A 22,983-nucleotide genomic window follows, 5' to 3' on the forward strand; every position below is an offset into this window, starting at 1 on the left:
TTGTTAAAACTGTAATCTGTATAATTTTATTTATACAAGGTAGAGCAAAATATTAATGAATTATATGCAAATGTTAAGTGTTCCTTTGGGGGAACTACATTTTATTTAGCAGGTGCCTTGTGTTTTCATCAGTATTGCAATCAAATGGCACTCATACTAATTTCATAATAAATGAAAACTTTCCAATACCTTGTCTTATGGAAGAGAGTTAAGGTTCAGTAATTGAAATTGTGGAGGTAGAGGTGTTCTCAAGAAATAGGAGCCTTAAAAAAGAATACACTCAAAAACATTGAAGCTTTTTAAGCATAAAGGAAATTTTTATAAAGAGAGATCATGGAAAAATATTTGCAGCAATGCTTTCCCTCCACAGGTCTTCAGCAGACAGAAAATGAAAGTCACATTCTTCGCCAGCTGTGAGAAAATTGATAGCTCAGATCTCTCTTCCCACTTTAACCATGTCTTTAGATGCCCCTTCTAGTATCTGCAGTCACTGCTCCTCTTGCCATTCAAATCCATGCAGGCGGTCACTCCCTGAAGCTTCTGATGTGAGTTACTCACATGTTTCTTAGGTCTAAATCAGACTGGTCACTGATGTGCTACACACAGAGTAATGTTTTCTGATTTTCTGTGTTTTCAGATAAGCTGTATTTTAATTGAAGTGATCAAACAAGTCAATAGACCACCCTGGTTCCATGTCAAAGTCTTTCAAAACCTTCTTTTGATTTGATTATTTTCAAAAATTGTGGCTCATGCTCGCAGGGAATTGAGAACTTCAACAAGATTAATTTCTCTGCTGTCTTCCAACACTTTAATGCGCCTATCACATCTTCAAAGGTTAAAAGTCTATCCTCAGAGAAACAGGTAAGCATTATCAAATATTTTCAATGAAGGAAATACAGATGCAGGTGTTATTGAAATATAGATACGCATGTAATTGTCCCAGATGATCCCTTAGACCATCTGAGCCTCAATCACTGTACCAGCTGAGCCTACTGTAGTCATCCCCAGGCTCATTATGATTCCTTGCTTAGAACCAAAAGCATAAACTAGTACCAGATAAGCTTTTACTATATATAGAAGACACAACAGGCACTAGCCATTTCTCCTTATTTAAACACAAATCAGTCTTCCACATGCCTATGTTTCCCTCCCCTACTATGTTTGTACATAGCAGCACCACTTCTCTGCAGCTAGGTGGTTACAGATAAAAGGTGAGAGGAGGGGAATGTGATATAAAAAGAAAAATGGACCTTAACAAAAATAGATTTGCTGGTACTGGCTCACAGACACACATACACACACACACAAAAAAATCTTCAAATATTAAAAAATCCCCTGTCATTTCCCTTCTCTCCTTGATCTGCTCCAAAGTTATGATGTTCATTTACAACAACAGTGACAATTTCTGCAGAACACCATAGTGTGATTGAGGATGAGAAAAACACAGAGAGAGAATGCCTACACAACAGTACACACACAGACATAGCCTGATTTTTTTCACTGACACTTACACAGGGAACAATCTGGGGGCAAATACCCTCTTTGCCTGCCCCATGTGTTCTGTATCACTTACCCAAGAGCACATGCATGCATGAAATCAATCTGAACCACTAGGATATTTCATCTCCTCACTGATATCTAGGTTTACATATGGCATAAGGCAATGGTAAATTAAGCCTCATGATCTTTACAGGGAATTTTGCCTCAAGAAACTACAGGCAGTCACTGAAACAAAACTCAAAGATCTTGTTGAAATAGCACCCAGGTACAGGTAAATGCAGAAATTTACAACTTAAGATTTGCTCATAGCATTCCTTCCTATAAGATGGCTTTCAGATTAAGAAGGAAAAGCTAAAATCAAACTAGTTTGCATGTAAAAAAATTGATGTGCAAGAATATTTCTGAGCCAGTGAATTGTGTGCATGTCTGTGACAACTGAGGTAGATTTTTTTTTTGTTGTTCCACATATGTTCCAGGATATACTGATTTAAAGTCTTGGCAATGCTAAACAAACTTGTATCTTCAGTCTCTTTCAAGGCAGGCATTTTGTCTAAGTCTTTGACACTGGAAGTGCATTCTCTTCATCCCCAGGTTGTGCAGGCTTGCTGTTTCCTCTTAATGTTAAAAATGAGTATCTCAGTCCTCCTGCCATACTAAACAAAAGAGAATGAACAGTGGTGTCAAAGACGTCTGATGTTACAGATCTCATTTCATAGGTACGTACCTTTCCTTCTGAAGAGCTAAAGAACACCAGCTATCATAAACTAGGAGTGCCTAAGAGCTAGGTAACCCATCTGAGAAAGTAGCCCCAAGCAGACAAAGATCAATTACCAGTTGCTCACACATATTCATACACACAGGTGATCATCTAAGCATAGAAAGTAACCACTCACAAGTTAGAACTTATATTCAATAGGCACAACTCATTCAGTCAATGTTCTCACTTAAAACACCACATCTGACTTTTGGAAGCCTCACAGCTCAGAACTGCTGCTCATAAAAAATTAAAAATTCCACAGAGTAAAACTGCAGGCATATTTCCACAATTAGGCCTTACCACAGCAATATTTAATGTCTGCAAACAGACATGAAAAGACATAACTAACTGTAATGACTTCTACATCCTGAGGCAGTGCTCTGTCAGGCCAGTAGTTTCAAAACTACAACACCCGAATGAGTGCAATCAAACGAAATATAAAACTAGAACTCACTGAGAAATTTTCAGCTTTAATAAATAAAGGTTATTCAAGTTTCACTTACCAAATATTTAGCCCTACAAAGTTTAACATGGAGAATATGTAATCACCACCAATCAACATTCCAATGTAAGCAATAGATATATTCTGAAAGGAAACAAAAGTCATGCATTTATTTAAGTCAGATTTCATCTCCATGAATACAAACAATATCAACCAACCCAATTTTCTAAGGAAATAGCTATACTGTGTTGCTGACCACTCTAAAATCAGCCTTTAAACTAATTTAATGGATGTCAGCTTATGGATAATGTAGCAATAAAAAGAATAATAAGATCAGTATGTTTTCTAAATGTATACAATGCACAGTAACTTTCTAGGGGAAAAAAAAAGCAAACAACTATTTGATATTAGGCAAAATGGACCTAAGGTCACCTTTTGAAATGTATTTCTTTATTATCTTTGGAATTCAAATCTCATTTCTTCAAAGTGGGTTTTGGGTTCTCCAGCATAAAAAGGATGCCTTAAAGTTACAGTAAAAGTTACATTATTACCTTAAGAGGGTTATCTGCTTACTTTTCCAACTACATGTGTTCTGAAATCACTTGGTAGAGGTTCAAGACAGGCACAGCTTAAAGTTAAAAGTTCTGCCTCTTACCCACCTGCATGAAGTTTTGGAAAAATAGATCCCTAAAGCCAGAAGGAAAAATGTAGAAGTGTGTGATCATTTTACCAACAGTTTGTTGCTTTCAATTGTTTTAGCAGCTAGTCTGCATCTATAAGTCTCTAATGGAGACTGCTGCATCATAACCTGCTTCTCAACTTTAAAGCTGTTCAAAGTGTGTCAAAGACTATTACAGCTAAGAAAACAGAAATAGTCTTGCCCTGAATTAATGGATTGATGCAGACATATAAAATTTAAAAGGCTTTCAGGGCCACAGAATGAAAACTACTAGATTAGTCTTGCAGCTTTCAAAAAAGAAAAAGGATGTAGAAAGAGAAGTACTCCCCTCCTTTTGCAGATTTTGTTATGGTGAATGCATTGTTTCCCTTAGTCATGGAAGGGAGCACTTTCAGTACTGTTATTCCTGTTAAGCTAGGTTGAATTCTGAATTCGCCCACAGCTGCATAAATTTTGTTTTTATTAAAGCTCTTTCAGCTTTCTAGTTCTGTGTTTCTCCCCAAACTGGCCTACAAAAAAGCACATGGGCAGTCAGGGATGTTCCTAGACATGCTGTCCTCATCAATACAAAGCAAGATGTACCAGTTTTAAATTAAAATGGGTTAAAGAAAACAGACTGTAAGGACACCAGGTTCAATTTTTAATACATGCATGTTTTAGTGTTGATCAAATTGACCAGAATTTGTGCAAACCAAAATTAAATAGTCTGTTCAGCTAGAACACAGGTTCTCACACAGAGGCTGAGGCACTTAACCATAAAGCACACTCCATACTTCAGCTTAGTCATTATTCTGTATCTATAAAAGCCCTATGTATCAGCTGCAAAGGAAATTAGATTAGCCCAAAGTAAAAATTAGTCCCCATCAGTTCACCTGGATTTGCATCAGGGCATCTTGACTAACACACAATAACCTAATAAACAACACAGGCACAGCATAATGCCTGATGAAATGTGGCTAAATGTACGCCTTTTAATTAAAATTGTTCCAGTTTCTCTTGTAGAAGAAATAAAAACAGATCAATACAAACAATGCTTTCTGGAGCACACCCTGAAGAACAGGGTCACTTTATGGTGTGACCTTGTTTGGCACAAGCAGTGTCTCAGTATTAGCCCTTATTTTGAGTCTCCATGTCAAAGCAGAATCAAGATCACTGCTGAGCCAATGCTCTTTCCTATTTATTTGAGCATTTTTATTTCCCTCTTCGGGTCCACAACTCACCTTGATGGCACCGACTACTGTTGTTGTGAGTGCAGAATTGTAATGACTGCACAGGACAGTAGAATACATCAAGAGAAACCTAAACAAAGAAGAAAATTTTATAAATTCCTCCCAGGGCGTTAAGAAGTTTAACATTACTTCAAGATACTCAACATTATCTGGATCAGTATTTTTCTGGAATCTATAATCCCACCTGTTTCAAACCCTTCAATCCCCCTAAAAGAATTTCTGTGAATCTCTAATTTAAGTTAATGATGTGCACATACAGAATATTCAAAATATATGTGTTAAAATATGCTACTTGAGCTCTAGCAGAGTCAACCCTTTTCTCTGTGCTGTTTATATGTCAATATTTGAAGTTAGTTTGACCCCTTGGTTATGATGTAGAAAAGAAGAATAGGATGCAATTCCTTCTTCCTTTGACTGTGCAGTTTCAACATGAACAAAGCATTGTTTCCTTACTTTTAAGTCTCCCACACTTTTCCAGCTGCTTTAAAGAACAAACACACTGAACAGCTCCTATACTCAAGGACTTACACACTACTAACTGCAAAGATGTTAGATGATCAGAAGAGACAGGCAGAAGAGACAGTACAGATCATTGTTGTTCAGCACTGTAATGTGAGGTCAAAAATCCAGATAGCACTGAACAGTTATTTACATCATTAGAAATAATTAGAAGTCAAGACATAACCCTGGGGGAAACCCCATTTTCTCTGAACTTTAATGTAACTTATTTGTGAGTCTTACATTTGAGATTTGCAATTTGAAACACTGACATTAAAACAACCTGCTTTATTCCCCCGTGTCCTTACCCCAACAAGCAGGAAAGAATAAATTGAAAGACAAATAAAAAATTTGTCCAGTCCTGGAAATGTGTTGCCTATTAAAAAGAGAGAGAGAATTATGTTCTATATAATCAACTGTAAATACATATAAAATGTACTTAATATGAAAATATGTAAATTCACAAAATACATTTAATTAATACCAAAATTATGACTCATTTTTACTTCTGGAAACAGTTTAATTAATCTAACTTGACAGACAGCAGGATGACAGCATCCCTGATACCTAGACATGTATTTGTCACATGTAGAGCAGTGCAGATACATAAGAGCACACTGCAAGGAATGAACATGAATGCAATACAGAAAATTGTGTTTTGCTATTTACTGACAGATACTAACACTGTGAATAATAACACATAATAATTAGTGTTGATGTGGGATGGACAGAAACAGCAAATTCATAAATAATTTCCTCTAAATCTCTTCCACACCACAGATTCATTCATGAACAGCTTTCATGGCCCAAGCCTGTTTTTGAGCATTACTCAATAATGAAGAGCAATGAAAAGGCTCAATTGTTTTGAAGTATCCTCCCTAGTGAAGTGCAGCAAACAAACACGCAGTGCCACACAGTCACTAAGAAACATGTCATAGATTCTTTTCCCTCTCTAGCAACTCCTGGATATGCCTCGTTTTAATCTGGTTAGTTTACACTTGCTACATAAACAACAAATTCAGCTAAGGCTGAACACATCCCTGAGAAACAGAATAAAGGCCGTTAGTCCAAGATAACAGCCAGCTGAGCCTCCACCATGTGAGATAATAGGTAAAAAGGATCTTGAGCAGCTCTGCCCTGCCAGAATTTTGCTGGTGTACAACAAAAAGCTGCCAAATATAACAGAGAGCCATTCTGAGGCTTCCTTCCCCTTATATTGCATCATGCTTTCCTGTTCTCACAGTGAGCCAGCTGGTGGAGGAGAAATTACTAACATGGACACTCACAATCTCTCCAAGACTACAGAACTAGCTAGAGGAGTAGAAGCATGTCCCTATCACATAGAAATGGTACTGATGTTTTGACATCAGGTCAAGGCAAGAAGCTCTACCAGGGTAAAAACTGGTCTGAAAGTGCAATGGTTATCTAAAATCATTTGTTGACTTATCATCAGTATTTTCCCATTTTTCTCTGTTTTCTCTGTGATTTGATTTGTGTGTCACACTGACACAGTTATCTGCATCATTTAATAGGACTTCTATTTTTAAGTGACCAAACCAATGTGATGCCCAGCAAGCACAATGTCTTTAATAGATATTTATTCTCTTCTGGTAATTGAGCGTTAAGATGTTTACAGCAAATCAGCCAGTGGGCACAACACACTCCCTATTTTCCCCTGAAGTAAACCTAGCAACAAGATAAACTTCTCTGACCAGGTTTTCCAAAATATCTCCAACTCTGTGTGCTCGAAAAGCAGTCGAAATCTTACAGCGATAAAAACTTGGGCTCCTTTTCCAAGACAGGCAGCAGCTGCGTTTTTCTAAACTGGCACAAGGTCATACTGGACTGACGACATAAAGAAATTTCACATCCACAGCAGACCTAATTCCAGCACTTTCATAAATAAATAATCATAATTTTTCTGCTTAGAGCAGAATTCTAAGAACACAGTGACAAAATCGTGTGAGTTCAGGGCACAACAACATACAACAAAGAACACTGCAATGATTTATACACCCTCCAAAGAATTTTCCATGGCAAATGTAAAACATTTCTAGAATGGAATGTGAGTGACTGGACTCATTTGACCACTACAAAAAAGGCAACTCAGCAAGTCTGTGAAGGAGCCAGGAATATCTTCTGGTCTGATACTTTAGGTATCAGGACATACCACCTACAGATACTGTATCAGGATTACCTGGGGAGAGTCTTGCACTCATTCTATGAGAATGCACAATGTAGGTTACCAAACTAGACTGAGACTAAACAGAAATCTGCCCTGGACATCAGAATGAGAGAAAGACTGTATTGTCTGTATAGTTGCAATCTTACTTTAGAGCATGCGGCAAATCCAGTGCAGCTGGATTCTCAACCTTTTGTTCTAGCTGGGTGTCCCTGAACATACCTTAGTCCTAGACAAAGACTCAAATAAGGAATATCACACAAATTTAGCTTCTCCTTAAGTGTATAATAAGTTCTTACCCGTGAAGGACAAGTCTAACACTTTTCAATCACAAATCACTAACATAGAGGGAGGATTACCTCTTCAGAAACAAACAAAAAGCCCCTCTCAGTCCCCAGATGAAATTTGAACAAAATAACATTATCAGTCTGAGATATGCAATATTGGTACTTACCTGCTGAAAGTCTCCAGTAGAAAAGCTAATAATAACTGTTGGAATCACCATGAAACAAGCATTATAAAACAGGACACCATATTTTCCCAACTCCTGTAAAAAACGGAACATGGTGTTTGGCACTAAAAGCCACTTGGTAGCAAAACGCTACATATTACTCTGGTAATTCTTCTGACATTATTGTCAGTGAGTAAACAGAATAGAATACATCTCAATTCAAAATACGAACTTGCAATGCTTGGATTCAGTGTTTCATACTAAGCTGAATTTCCACTTCACCCTGTGCACTCAGCAGAGTATTACTGCTCTGTTATACCTTGGACACTTTATATACAACATTAGGAACTGTCAAAAGCACTGATCCAGAAGTGTTTTGTGTTGACTTCACGTAAGTCTCTGCCTGGCCAAGGAATCACCTAGTCCTTCCGCTACAAATCAACCACAAAAACATATAATAGGAAAATGAATGAAGTTTGACTCACAGATAGAGCTCTGTAATTACTGGTAATTGATGTACCTTTATGCAACTTAATGGTTGCCATATAATCTGTGGGTTAACTTGCTTGACACAAAAGCAGGAAATTAGGAGAATGAAAAAATAGCCTTCCCTTCCTCCAGACTCAGTCATGCTGCTTAGAAAATCTCTGCAGTCTATCTCTTCTCCTGTATTTTGCAGAAAATTGTGAGACTGTTAAGTGCAGCTCATAAATAAAAATGCAGTCTGGAATCGACTAAGATGTCTAAGATTATTGAAAGACATATTTCTGCTCTACAGAGTGAACCACAGAAGTCAGAAACCAAACCTCTATCCAAGACTGCTCTTTGCTATAGCTTAGTATGTTTCATGGCACTGCATTTGAAGAGTAGCCTGCCCAACATTTATGTAAGTAATGTGTATCAAGATATCACCTAATGCCTTGTTACACCTGCCTTTGCTTTCAGATAACCGAAAAAGACTACAGTTACTGTGGTTATGACTTAGGCCGTACTGTTCTCTGTTTATTTTACATAAACCTCATGTTTCTTTTACATAAACCTCACATAACATGTGTTTCCAGTCAAAAAGTCATCATCCCTATATAAATATATATCAAATTTAGAGGTAAACTGTTTGCTTATGGTTTGCCTTTTTTTTTTTTTTAATAACTACAAACTCTGCTTAAAAGCCTTGGGAGAAAAGAAAATACACTGTTTGCTTACCAAAGCCTAGCCAGAGATAGAAATAACAACTTTTTTCTAGGCTGTTCTCTATTAAGAATGCACATATCAACAGGAATGTGAAAGTAAATGACGCTACTTATGAGTTCATAATGGTAAGTACATAAAGGTCATATAATAAGTAGGTGTCCTAGAGTGACTAATGTCCTGGGGTGACTTTATGATGCTGAGTTTTATCCCCATTTGTCTGTTTAGCCTAGGAGTAAGTTTTTGTGCCTTTAAAACTAGATCCAAGAGTGAAGAGGGGGAAAAGGAGAAGTGGTGAGGCAGTTGTATTCAAGAACAGAGATAAGAGCTTCAGCTCTCTCTCTCTCTCTCTGTGTTGTCTGCAGCATGGACAGTGGGAGAGAGCTCTCCTTTGCTTTTAGTTAGTTTTTTTAGCTAGCTGCGGCAGAGAAATTCTCTGGATTGTAGTTTTTATTCTTCTTGGAACTATTCAAACCTGCTCTGGACTGAAAACCCAGAAAAACTTTGGGAGCTCACACCTGTGCCCAACAGGGCCCAGGACATGGCATTTTCTAGTGCCAGAAGGACTGATCAGAGACTGAGCAAGCCGAGCTACACCCCATGACAAGGAGTCTTCTCTCTCTGAATTTGCCATCTCTTCACAGCAGTGCGAGGTTCCAATGCTCAATACTTTTTTTCATGTTTGTGAGTACTTTGCTTGTTAAATAAATAGTTTTTTCCACTTTTCTCCAAGGAAGTTTATCTCCCGAACAGGCAGGGAGAAGGGCCACTTGAATTTGCTTTCTAGGACCCCTCCCTAATTTTGCCCTAAACCAAGACAGTAGCCACTGCTAAATTCAACCCAATCACCCCACAGTTACCTTTGGATCAATTTTCTGCTTTGTATAAACTCCATTTGCTGCTGTGAAGATATCATTTAGCAACACAAAAATGTAGCCCTCCAGATTGAAAGACAGATCAGACCTGGGAAAGAAATACTACATTGTAAATAAGAAAAAAAAATATGCAATGCATTGCATTACCTTGTTTACCAAGATGCATATTGTGAATGAGGATATGCAAAGAACTCCAGCCAGTCACAGGTTTGCTTCAAGCCTTCTTTGTAAGTCAAAATACTTTACATTTTTCCAGTCACAGGACCATCACAAATGAGACATCAGAGAGTTCCTAATACTCAGTGTGAAAGTGGCAGAAAATGTTCAGTTTTCATTCAGAGAAAAATTCCTCCCATCTCAACCCTGACAACCAGTCCAATTATAACTGAACTTACGTACCTATTTCTTTTACTAGAGAAAGTGGCTAGGGAAAAAAATCCAACTGGTTTGTATGTTTTTCAGACATGTTGTCATCCTTTCTGTTTTGACTACTTAACTCATCAATACAGGGTAATTGATTTGATAGGACATGGCTCTATCTCTGTCATTCACATGGAAATTATTTACCCTTGTTCATAGCAAAGCCAGGAAACAAACAAACAAAACATTAACTTTCCAGGTAAGTAAAGGAATGTTCAAACAGAAAACAGAGGACAACAGTATATGGGTGCTTTGTAACCATTATCTCACAATGGAACTTAAAAAAAAAGGTGGGATTTTTATTATTAAAAAAATATACAATGTGTAACTCCATATTTGACAACCAAAATATTCTTCTTTCTATCCAGAACAAGAATATACTTTTTCAGGGTTATTAAAATACAGTGATACCATGAAATTAAAACAACATTCCTCACATAGTTTTAACTCGCTTCATTTATGATCCTGCAAACATGGAAAACCTAGAGGTGGAAAAAGACACACCCAAGAACTGTCAGCAGGAATTACATTTTTTTTCCTACATACAACTGCACCTCCCAGTGATGTCACTAGAGAGATTTTCCCAATCAAAACTTTATTCAGAGTAACTTATTTCCACTTAGGTTTACTCAGAATTAAACAAGGAAAAAATCCTCCTGCTGTCCCCCCTCATAATATGGCTTTGTATGAGAAATCAAAACCTTACCCAGCGGCTATGAAAGCCCCAAGAATGATGGCAAATACGCTGACTATAATATTCACTGGGTACCGTTTCCTGTAGGCAAAAATTGAAACAGTTCACATTTTCATTATTTGAAGTGGAGACTAAATGGCTGTCTGCCTGTAAAGTTTCAAAGCAATTAACAATCGCAGAACATTTAACAGGAGGGCAAAGTCTTGACAACCTTACAGAAACAACGTGATTGCCCATGTGCCACACTGTCAGACCTTGGCCCTGAGAATGGAGATTGAAAAAGCACTGTGAGCACTCTCTTACTGGACAATTATAAAAGTAAAGATTAAAGGTTCAAAGTAACAGCACTGAACCAAACAAATTTAATGTGTATTGATATTCATAATAGAGATATTTCAGTGTCGTCCAACAGTCCAATACAGGAAAATCACTGTACATCTCTCATGCAGTTTTTCATATCACCTTTGTTGAGGAAGATGCTATACACAGTACACTGTCTGGATTATTTTCAAACAGATACTTATTTTGAGCTCAAACTGAATTTTTACTTGAAAGGGAAAACATGGAGATTATGACATTCTTCACTACTATCACATCAGTGCTGCCACAGAGTAGTAAAAACACACTGTAAACCTATAAAAGCATTTTTATATCTACACAACTTTATTTGGAAATATCTTAAGTACTCATTTTTGCATCATACTGCAATATCCCTTACAGATATTCCCCTAGTCCTTATTCTGTCAAGACAGACTGAGAGAAAAAATCCTTAAAATAAAATGTACAATTCTCTTGAAGAAATACTCTTGGAGAAATCCTGTGTGTAAAGGACCACATCTGTGGACCACTGTCCCAGGAATAAAGCACTGCAAAGACACTAGATAAATTAGGCTTTGATCATAATAACTCTCGAGAGTAACAATCCAAACTTTGATTGTTTCAAAAATCCTGACATAAGTCTGCACAGACTCTCTACAGTCCTTTCATTTTCAGCCCTGAGGAAATCCACTGTGTCAGCATGCACCAACTCAGCATTCTCCTCCCAAGCATTCCATGGTTAGGATGTTGCTTGCACTCATAGGCCACATTGCACTTCTCCAGCTGAGCATTTATGTAAATCTCACTGACTTACTTTTTTTTTCACTTGCTTGAGGGAGTCTTCAGGCCAACAGAAGACAGCAAGTTTTGCTTTTTCTGGGAGAAGTTAAAACTACAAAAGAATTCCAGAGCATCTCCAAATATGAATCACATTGATCAATTAACTGCTGCTTCAGCCAAAAGGAGATGACTGTTTCCTTGGGGCCTGGCTTTTTGCTTTTTGCATTTTTAGCTTTCCCCTGACCATCACTCTTGTGCTGCCTGGGTTCAGCTTCAGCAAGCTGGTTTTCTCCTTGTCAGCTCATGTCATGAGTCCAGCATCAGCCATGTGGATAGAACTGTGAAGTTCTTGGACAAAGTATAATGTATTTATACTTTGTTCCTCCAACTCAGTACTACTGAAATTAGAGATCCTGAGCGGCTAGCATATCATGAAAAATAACATAGGTGTCTGTAAGTAAGGAATTCTCTGCTCGAAGAACTGGTAGATAGCATTTGGCTTCATTAACCTGGTATGTTTTCAGACTTGACCTGGACAGTTACTCTACAGAAGCAGACTGCCATGCTATCAGACTTTTTGGAGACATAAGGATCTGTCTGAATCAGTTTACAGTTTAGGAGCCTCCAAGACACGGCACAAACCACTGAAAATGTCTGTGTTGTGTCTGCTGACCTGAAACCCATGTAACAGTCTGGAGAATGAGACAGGAAAATGAAGGCAAGTTGATTTTTTCCCTCTCTTCACTAAAATGTATATATCTATGCTTTCAAAAAGCTACAAATATCACTTTCTTTGCTTTTCTCTATTTGTAAGTAAAAATCACTCATTCAATTTTCTGATGAGATGACACAAGAAATCCATTTGAGATGATCTAAAATAAAGGAATCTTAAATGAAAAAAAATAAACCAAAAACACAACCCACAAAACAAACAAAAAGGATCACCCAAGTATGATGATTTCCAGCAGTAAAGTAAGAGGAATGGTAAACTTCCTGAGCACTGTAAACATCGGCAAACTGTCAAAAAAAACAAAATAAAAATCCAAGCATAGTATCAGATTAACAACATACTTATATTCTAACTCTTATTTTACTAATCCAGGGAATGGAACAATTAATCCATGAATAAGAAAACAAAACAAATAGCAAATCATTAAATACATATATAAGAATGTCAGTCTGACATGCACCTTAGACAACCAAATCATTGAAAGATAGCAAGTTTTGCCAGTTAGTAAATCAGTGCAATTGGCTAGTGTTTGAAGGTTACTCTGCATTATTGAAACTGTATATAGTAGATATTTTCTACCTAGCATAATCCTTATGAGACAATTCTTTCTGCAAAATTCATAGGCATAGTTAAATAAAAACTATTTCTATTGAAACTTAAGAGGAGAGACAATAAACCTTTCTCTGAAAACATGTAACAGAAATGAAATACAAAGAAAACATGCTTAGTAAACAAGCTGTACTTCAAAGAAGTAAAATACATCCATGACCAAAAAATTAGAGGAAATACAACATGAAAGGTGGGGTCACAGCTGCAACTACCAAACAAACTTCTACTTTTAGCAAGATATTGTTGATCTTCATGAAGTAATGCAGTTGGAAACCTTTCTGGGTAAGAAAACATTTGTCTCTGACACTGTAAATGTAACAGCATGGCCATATGGATCAATTAATCCCCTGCTTAAGATAATTATTAACAATTGCATTAGTAAATGATACAATTCCTAACACAATGTTAAAAAACTTTACAATGGATATTTTGAATTTATGCATAGGATCATCTGCACCTTGCAGACAACCTAAACAAAGTGGAGAATTCAATGATGTAAACAAGTATCATATTTTGTACCAAAATGCAATGTAACAAAATATTAATGATAGGAACATTGCAGGCATTTTAAAGTTTCTCTTATAAAAATTAGTTAAAACTAGTAAATCTAAAAGAGGTATACCAGCCACAGGAGAGGGAGAAGGTGCACTTACATATCCTACTACGCATTTAAATTTACAGTCAGAGAAAAGGGAAAGAAAAAGCCAACTTTTACAGTTTTGAAACTTCTTTCATATTCACAATGGCTGAAGTGCTTCTAGGCACAGTACCGCCTAAGTCTTAATGTCTGTTTCAGTGGAACAGCTTGTGAACACATTCAACAAAGAATCAGGCATCTAGTGTTCTTAGCTATAAAACATTAATTCTATAAATAAAAAGAAATGCAAACAAATTAAAAGTAATACACTGGGGGACTTCATCACTCACTACAACTCCCTGAGAGGAGGGTGCAGTGAGTGAGGGCTGGTCTCTTCTACTGTGCCTGCAGTGAGAGCACCAGAACAAATGGCCTTCAGCTGAGTAGGGAGATTCAGACCAGGTATTAGGAAAAACACTGTCACTGTTGGGGTGATCAGACATTAGCCCAGGGAGGTTGTGGAGTCACCATCCCTGAAGGTGTTTGGATGTGGTACTGGATGATAAGATTACTGGTCCAGGGTTACAGCGGTAGTGCAGTGTTTACAGTTGCACTGGATGATCCTAAAGGTGTTTTCCACCCTGGTGATTCTATGATTCCGTGGTTCTATTTTCTTTCCTAGCATCTGTCTCATAATTATTAAATGCACACAAACCTGAAAAGTTCTGTTCTGGTTTAGCTTAGTACCAAACCCCCAGGAGCCTGCAATGATGTAAAAAAACCACCACAATAGTAGTGGTGTATCCTGCCGTATCCTCCAGCTGTATCCTCTAGTTCTGGTGCAGCCATCATGCTTCTGTGCTCGTCTTCCACAGAAAACACAGTCATTCCTTCTATTACAGCAAAGGTCTGCTTACACCTTTTTAGCACTAGCATGGAAGCAACTCTCATGGGTCTATGCAAAATGCACATGGGAGTCAAGGCACCCTTCAGCAGTGCTCCCTGACAACCTGCTTTTTGAACTCAGCGGGGCTAGGCCACCACCACCACCCACTACACAGCAGTTTTTTCATCTCTTGGTGATTCCTAAATATCTGCCATGACATCATGGTACAAATACTTTCCTTATGCTTCTTCCTTCAGAAACACCTTACAGTTTTCCAACTCTCTGGTTAAGACACTCAGGAAAAGTGAATGCTTGGGTGTGAGGCAAAAGGTTAAGCACTTCATGGTCACATAGTTTTGCAATTTTATGTCAGTACAGGACTGGCTAAGCTCCCCTTAAAGGAAGCAGACAACTTGTAAACTGATCAAATGTTTGTACAAAAATTTCATAATAGTACCAGGGGTTTACACAGACAGGCAGACAGACACCACATGGATTTAAGGCTCCAGACAATGCTCTTTAGTGTTTCTTTTTTACCCCACAAGAGAAAAGGGTAAAATCCAAACAGTCTACTTATAACTTCTACTTACTGTACCTGAGTTTGCTGGTACTTGATAATCCACTTAAGTGGTTTCCAACATAAATCAGAGGCAGAGGAAATAACTGTGATAAAATTAAAAGCACAACTCAGATTATTTTGTTTAGAAGTACTGTTGAGAAACTTTACTTGATAGAATTTGATATCTGTCATATCAGATGTCCTTTTATGAAGAAATAGGGTTTTTTTAACAGGGAAAAAATGTAATTATGCTGCAAGCTCATCTGCAGCTCCTATTTATGTGATTGGTCATGACCACAGCTTCACGGATGTCATTAGAAGAGTTGCTATTTAATACAAATGAGACTTAGGATCAATTTAGAGTAAATATTAATCACTTTTATTCTATTTACTATAATCCTCAGATTAATATCCATTTTAACAATTAATTTTAGATATAAAGGTAATAATAACAACAGTATCTAAATAAACAAATTAAGAGGTGGAATAAAAAAGTTAATAAATTAAAAATATGCTGTGCTCCTCTACATATTCCACATATATTAGTACAGCTGGAAGTTGCAACATTTTAGATTAACCCAGAAAAATTTGCTATGAAAGATACTAGAAAGGAAAAGTAAGTAATTATGAGTAAATTAAGCTTTGCTTCTCTTTGCTTCAAAGAGACTGACTTGCACAGAAATCTATGGTCCATAACACAATAGAGAGAAACAGTAATGAAACTTATGAGCCTTAAGAAAATGTACAAGAATACATTAATCCCTACAATAATCAGCTGCTATTCAAAGCCATTAATTTTCCTGCTACAGAAAAAAATTACAGTACCGAAGAATGGATAAGGTTGAAATTTACAGAAGATTTAAACCAACCAAAGTAATCAATGGGGACAAAGGCAGTATGTACATTTGTCCTATTCACTGTCAGTCAAGAGGGGCTGAAATGGCAGAAAGACATAACAGATCCTCTATCCTAATGTGTAATAGTTGCTCTTGTTTCTACACAGGGACACTTTGGAGGACACTAAAGTCAAAGGCTATGCATTTTTAAACTTTGCTGGAAAAGCATACAGAGGAGTGGGGTGTATTTAATCTATGTTAAAAATGCTGTGTTTCTTTTACAGCAAGAGAGAAAAAAGTGAAGTAGAAGTTAACTGATAGTCAACTGAAGTTAACTTTTAAGTGAAAGTAACAGTGAAAGTAAACAAGAGTATAAAGAAAGCAGGAGTATGAGTAACAATAAATATTCAGCCTGTCGGCATAAGCTTGCAAAAATTTTGTAAAACACTGTCTCATCTGCAGACTTTTCTTTAGAACATTTTATTTACAGGCTGAAAACAGAGCAGACATTATATTATCTTTCCTCTGAAATCCATTCTATTGTAAAGACAAAATTACAACATCCAGCACAACAGCAGAGATCAGTGAATCATTTACTTAAAAGGGGTCAGGAACTTCAAAGCTTCATCACTAAAGTAAGCATTTCACTACTTAAAAACTCTAGCTGAATGTACTGAAGACATAAACCAGTTGAGGACTGAAAAGTAATGGTTATCTTAGTGCCAAAGCAAAAGCTGGCAAAAGGATAAGGAGTTGGCCTAAGGGTTCCTTAAAAAGTAGAGAAATCAACAATGAGCAATCAAGCTGATTTGCTATGACTGGTCAAATCCAACACCACAAACAATATACACAGCAGGACTTGTGGGGAAGGGAGGGAAGAAACTTCTCAAGGTCTAAATAAGTTGCTTATACATGGAACTCAAAGCTACGCACTGGGAAACCTTCTTTCTTATTCTGGAATAACAAAGAAGGATTGTTCATTTTATAAATGATAAAACAGATTTTCCTCCAGGACTTGTACATGTAGAAATGCCAATGATTTCAACATGCATTGAGAATGAACCATCCATTCAAGTGAGACATCCATTGTGAACCTCACACTGACAGGAAGACAAGATTCTGCAGTAAAGATGTGGGCCTGAAAAGCTACACTATCTGATCCCTGCAGCAGGGCTGAGAACATTCCCTGTGTCCTGGAGCAAACACAACTGATAATCTGCAACAAGACATAAACACACAGGCTAATGCATCAAAGAAACATTCCAACAACACTGCATAGATGCAAAAATCTTTAACGATCATTGCTGTAGTCATTTCACATCCTAGTTCCCAAACTGAGGTAAGAGGAGGTCCTCTCACATTTGTTCTGTCCTGCCTCTTTAAACCATATATATTTAAGGTCTGTATGATGCAGCTAGTTGCCACCTACAACATTTTCAATGGGCATTATTTTAGCCCGTCCAATGGACCAAAAATCTTATACTGGGAGTCAGCTGCTCTGGTTTCTCATCTATCACATTTTTTTTCTACTATTTTGTCACATGCTCCATTCATATTTCTAAGCAGCCTTTCTCTCTTCATTCTGTATTCAAAAGTCTTTCAGGAACACCTATCTCCCATTGATACCACAGAGACCTATATCCAGGAAAACCTTCCTCAGGAACGTGGAAGATTTCATCCTGCTGTATAGAGGTAAAATACCCTTCCCATGTGCTACATAACTAAATGGCACCAGATTTCTCTGCAAATAGAGTTTATGTCTATAGCCCAGACTAGAATATTGCAGAGAAATTAAAATTATCATATCAATTTTTAAATGAAATAACGACACAAAAATCCCATCTGAAAAAGAAATGCAAATGTTTTTCTTGTCCCCGTAAGAAAGAACGCTATTATAAGAAGTAACTCTTTCCTATTGAGACCACAACCTTCACAGGTTCACAAGGTGATCCTTACCTTCACAGGTATACTTTTGTCAAAATCAGGGAAGTGAACAATCTTATTTAGTTTTGACACATACAAGATAAGTATAGTGGCTGCCATCTAAACAAAAAGAAAAAGTGAGAAGTCATGTAAGAGCAAAATTGAAATATATGAATAAAAAACTGCTTCGAAGACAAAATATTTATAGGAATTTGACAAATGCTAGCTTTTATGTATTTCTGTAAAAGAACAGCACAGAATGAAATTAACAAATTGAAATAATTTTCCTCTTATTAAAACAATTTTTGCCAGCTATTTATTTAAAAGTAAAATACATATACTTTACTATCCTGAAGAAAATTAGTGGCATTCTGTGAAACAATGCACGCTGAGAAGGAGTTGTGAAAATAAAATAGGACACAATCCCAGATAAACCATTAAGTTTTTACTCAGAGAATTGTTTAGCCTGCACAACCACTCCCAAAACTTTTTTTTGGTAATGCAAGATGGAGGTTGGGCATTGATCAGTCTGGTTGACAACACGAGGAAGAATTGTAAAGACGCAGACAAAATGAAGAAGAATATCTGGCCAATCATACATTACAGGTGTTAATGCTGCCCCAAGGAGTCAAAACAAAGGGTCAAATTTTCCTAATACAAAAAGACAGCAATCAACTATCTAGAGGATGAGGTGGAGTCATGTTCTGCAGACTAAAGCATTACACCATATCATATGTACTTTATATAATGTTCAGGAAAATCTTGGAAGGATCTGTCAACAAAAAATGGAAATGCCATTAAGTCTTTGATTCTGCAAAGACTCTTTTCCTTTTTTCTGCAAAGAAAAAGGCTGCATCAAGACATTAATTATTGCCACATTCTCTAGCCTTTCACTGAAACATGGTCTATGGTTTCTTGAGCAGTCTGGGTATGTAAAACTCTCTATCACATCACAAAGTCTTTACAAGACATTTTACTCTCTCTAGCACCTAACAGCAAAGATGTCAGACTTGCTGTTTTCAATACTTCCTCACTACTCTTTGCTGTGTAGCCTTGGCAGAAAGCAAATTCCCTATAAAATGTATTTGCCCAAACAACACTTGCTTCAAGGCTCCATCTTTATCAGTGATCCCTCTGCAGTGATACATTCTTCTTTATGGACCCAGGCCATAAGCATTTGAACTTTGGTTTTACCACCATGCCTCCTAACAACAAAAATAATAAAAACCATTTCTGCTGCCATGGTGCAACTTACCCATGGGCAAATAAAGCAAGAAAGAATCAAAATTTTGCACTGATACTACTGGAAAACTGCTGGAAAATGGGGAAAAATTTATGAGGAAATACATGGTTTGGCTACAAACAGGGGCAATATCTCTGCATGTAGTCTATAAAGGCTCAAGGACTCTCACAGAATGCATGCATTTGCTGGAACAAAGCTGGACAGTTTTGAAGGCCAGGTTCCTAATTACTGAACTTTACAAGGAAAAATAAATAGCATTCCAGTCTTTTACATGACTCTCTCCAGGCAATAATTTTGACTCAAGCTCAAAGTTGCCTGTTTTCAATGAAACAAATGACAGTTCCTTAAAGTGTATCTGATCCAGAAGACAAGCAGTTTACTGTAACTGTGATTTTGACCCTTAAAATCTACCTCAAAAACTAATGAATACTTTTAGTATACTTTACTTGTGAACATACCTGTCCAATTCCAAGAAATATTGGTGATGGGAAGCTGAAAAACATGAACAGACATTTAGTACTGAGGATGGAAATAAATAATTAGGAAAAATAAAAAAGTTAAAGTTTAAAACCAAAGTCAGCAATTAAACATGAGGATGACTGGCCTGTGTTTAAGAAGAGCTCAGGACTGCACTTATTGTAGTAGAAATATTTTATTTCTGCAGCCCAAATGATACATGTTGTTGTACAGCTGTACATGTACCCACATACAGTTGATCAATTCTGAACTGCTAGTTGTTTGGGGAATACTCGTAAGTGAAGGTAACACACTTAGAGAAGTCTTAATGCATCATTTCTTGAGTAGCTTCACATACACATTTTGAATCCTGAGATGGGATAGTGACTAAAGCATCTTGCAGTTGCTCTAACACGGAATTTGGTCTCTGCAATCCAAACATACTAGCAATACGTTTTTGTCAAAATCAAGTTCTTAGGTAAATATTGTAGAAACTTCTATTGTCCACTAACCCAGCTACATTCCTACTATAACCCTTCAGTTGGCTTTAGCTGAAAGCATGGATAGAATCACAGAATGGTTCAAGTTGGAAGGGACCTTAAAGATCATCTAGTTCCAAACACTCTGCCATGGGCAGGGACAACTCCCACTACTCCAGGTTGCTCAAAGCCCCATCCAGACAGGTCTTGAGCACCTCTAGGGATGGGGAGTCCACAACCTGCCTGGACAACTTGCTTCAGTCCTTACCACTCTCACAGCAAAGAATTTCTTCCTGATATCAATCTGGACCTCCCCTCTTTCAGCTTAAGTCCATTTCCCTTTTTCCTATCACTATATGGCCTTCTCAAAAGTCCTTCTTGAGCTCTTCCCTGCTCCTCCTTCTTCCCCTTCCCAGCTCTTTAGGTAATGGAAAGCCACAATAAGGTCTTCCTGGAATCTTCTCCAGGCTGAACAACCCTGTCTCTCTCAGCATGTCTTCACAGGAAAGGTGCAGCCATCCTGTGATCAGAGCCACTGTGATTAGTGACCTCCTCTGGACTAGTTCCAACAGGTCCATGTCTTCTTTGAGTTGGGGGGCCCAAGACCTGGATGCATTATTACAGGTGTGGGTCTCACCAGAGCAGGGGCACAGAATCCCCTTCCTTGACCTGCTGGCCACACCTCTTCTGATGCAGGCCAGGTGAGCTGCAAGCACACAGTGCTGGTTCATATTCAGCTTTTTACCACAAACACCCCCAAGTCCTTCTCCCCAGGGCTAGTCTCGATCCATTCTCCGTGCAGACTATATTTGTTCCTAGGATTGCCTCAATCCAGGTGCAGGTCCTTGGCCTTGTTGAACTTCATGATGTTTGCAGAACTGCTGTTTTCCTACTTAGTGTGATGAGAAATATACATCTAATATTAACATAATTAATATGGATGAGAACAAAGCATTGACAAGAGAAACAAACAAGCTGACTCACAGAAAAAAGGCCATAAGAGCATTACAGTCCTAACACAGAGTTAGGAGCAACTGATAGCAAAAGAGGTCAGGGAAACAGAAGTATTGGGGGCAGGAAAATATAAGAAATAAGACTTCCATTTATAATCACATGACACTTAAACTGCCTTTTGTTTAGTATTTTCAGCTCCCCCATATAAAGATGGAGAGTTTGCCCATCTGTACTACACAGATTTCTCCAGACATTTGTGATTTGCAGAGGCCTAAATATTTCCAGCAATGCTGTAAGGTGTTACTACAAAACTTAGGCTTACTGATGGACATACTGTACTTGATCATCTCACACAGATGCGCTAGATGTATGCCAGGGACTTTCAGGGAGCTACAGTCTGTAGGATAAAAACCACTATAAAATAAAATCTCAACTTGCACCATGTACAATTTACGAGACATATTAAATACAGCTGCTATATGTTCAAATAGCACTGAATGTTAGAAAATTACAGTAAGTTTGGCTTTTTATCTTTCTTTTAATTTTGGGTTTTCTTTTTCTTATTTTGATTCAAGATGAGCTAAACCACAGCAAAAACAGAGCAAAGATTTTAAGTAAAAGATGTTAGTGGTACAAAAATGGCAGTCACAGGACAGTCATAGAATCATAGAATATCCTGAGTCACAAGGGACCCACAAGGATGATCGAAGTCCAACAGGTATACAAATCTAGATGGGGAAAGTTTGACTTGGATATGAATGTCTAAGTTCCTACTTCCCTCAGCTGCAAGACTAAGAGTAAAATGCAAAGTGTAAGACATGCAGTTTATGCCGTTGCTTCACACAGTGGCAGAATATGCTGATTATCACCAGGATTCTGTATGGGAATTAGAGCCATCAAGTCAAGGACGGAATCTCTCAGTGTTTTTATGATCAAACCATTTTACAAGGTTCACTTTTCATTTCTGGCTACCTCAGAAACGAAAGAACGCTGGAAGGAAGCCACTATTCGGCAGGAACAGTTAGAGGATACGCTCTTTCCCTCAGAGGTGTCTTAAGGTAGTGCGATCCTCCTGGAATAGCGCAAAGACAGGAGGAAAAGACGGGTGTTGTCGGAACTGTGCTTGCCGTCGGGCGGTGCTGCAGAACTGGTACATATTGGGCACGAGTGGGGTCTCAAATTGGAGAAACCGGCCCCGCTTCCAGCACATTACCCACCAGCTGGCTGCTCGGGATCCCGAGCTGCACGGACGCCCGAGGGTCACGCCAGCGGGAAGGGGAACAGGAGCGGGAAGGCTTCTCCGCCGGGCAGGGACAGCCCGGCATGGCCCGGCACGGCTGCACCGGCACCCGCGGGGGGGGCCGCCCGCTCTGCCCCGGCGCTCACCTGTAGGCGCTGAGGAGCGCCTTGTTGACCAGCACGGTGAGGAAAGAGCACGTCCCGTAGAAGAGTGCCGAGAGCACCCTGGGAAGTGCCGGGGACGCGGCGGCGGCGTCCGCCTCCTCCCCCGCGGCCTGCCCGGCGCTCATGGCGGCGACGAGCGGCGGCGAGCAGGGCCGCACAGCGGGCTTGCACCAGGGTGGCCGTGGGGAGGCCGCTCCTCCTCCTTCTCCCCGGCCCGTCCCCAGACGGCGGCGGCGGCCCCGGGTCCCGGGCGCGGCGGCCCCGCGGGCGGGTCTGGAGCCGCGCCTCGCCTGCCGGGGGCGCTGCCGCCGCCA

The 22,983-nt window shown here is 38.5% G+C and overlaps 1 protein-coding gene and 1 long non-coding RNA gene across 2 annotated transcripts in view; one reads left to right on the forward strand and one right to left on the reverse strand.

The window, feature by feature from the left end:
- On the reverse strand, nucleotides 1-22,892 carry SLC35D2 (solute carrier family 35 member D2). The gene is made up of 12 exons (XM_064402812.1): nucleotides 22,652-22,892; nucleotides 19,835-19,868; nucleotides 18,167-18,253; nucleotides 15,411-15,478; nucleotides 12,959-13,030; nucleotides 10,928-10,996; nucleotides 9,787-9,889; nucleotides 7,742-7,834; nucleotides 5,414-5,481; nucleotides 4,599-4,677; nucleotides 2,761-2,843; nucleotides 1-2,153 (listed from the first exon to the last, which is right to left on the reverse strand). The coding sequence occupies exons 1-12, from the start codon at nucleotides 22,792-22,794 to the stop codon at nucleotides 2,051-2,053; spliced, it is 1,002 nt and encodes a 333-aa protein (XP_064258882.1). The 5' UTR covers nucleotides 22,795-22,892; the 3' UTR covers nucleotides 1-2,050.
- LOC135289314 (uncharacterized) overlaps nucleotides 22,426-22,983 on the forward strand; it is a 5,757-nt gene continuing 5,199 nt past the window's right edge. Inside the window, exon 1 of the long non-coding RNA XR_010352092.1 lies at nucleotides 22,426-22,687. This is a non-coding gene — a long non-coding RNA (uncharacterized LOC135289314). The remainder of the gene's footprint in view (nucleotides 22,688-22,983) is intronic.

The sequence above is a fragment of the Passer domesticus genome, chromosome Z, assembly GCF_036417665.1.
Source record: "Passer domesticus isolate bPasDom1 chromosome Z, bPasDom1.hap1, whole genome shotgun sequence".
NCBI lineage: Eukaryota > Metazoa > Chordata > Aves > Passeriformes > Passeridae > Passer > Passer domesticus.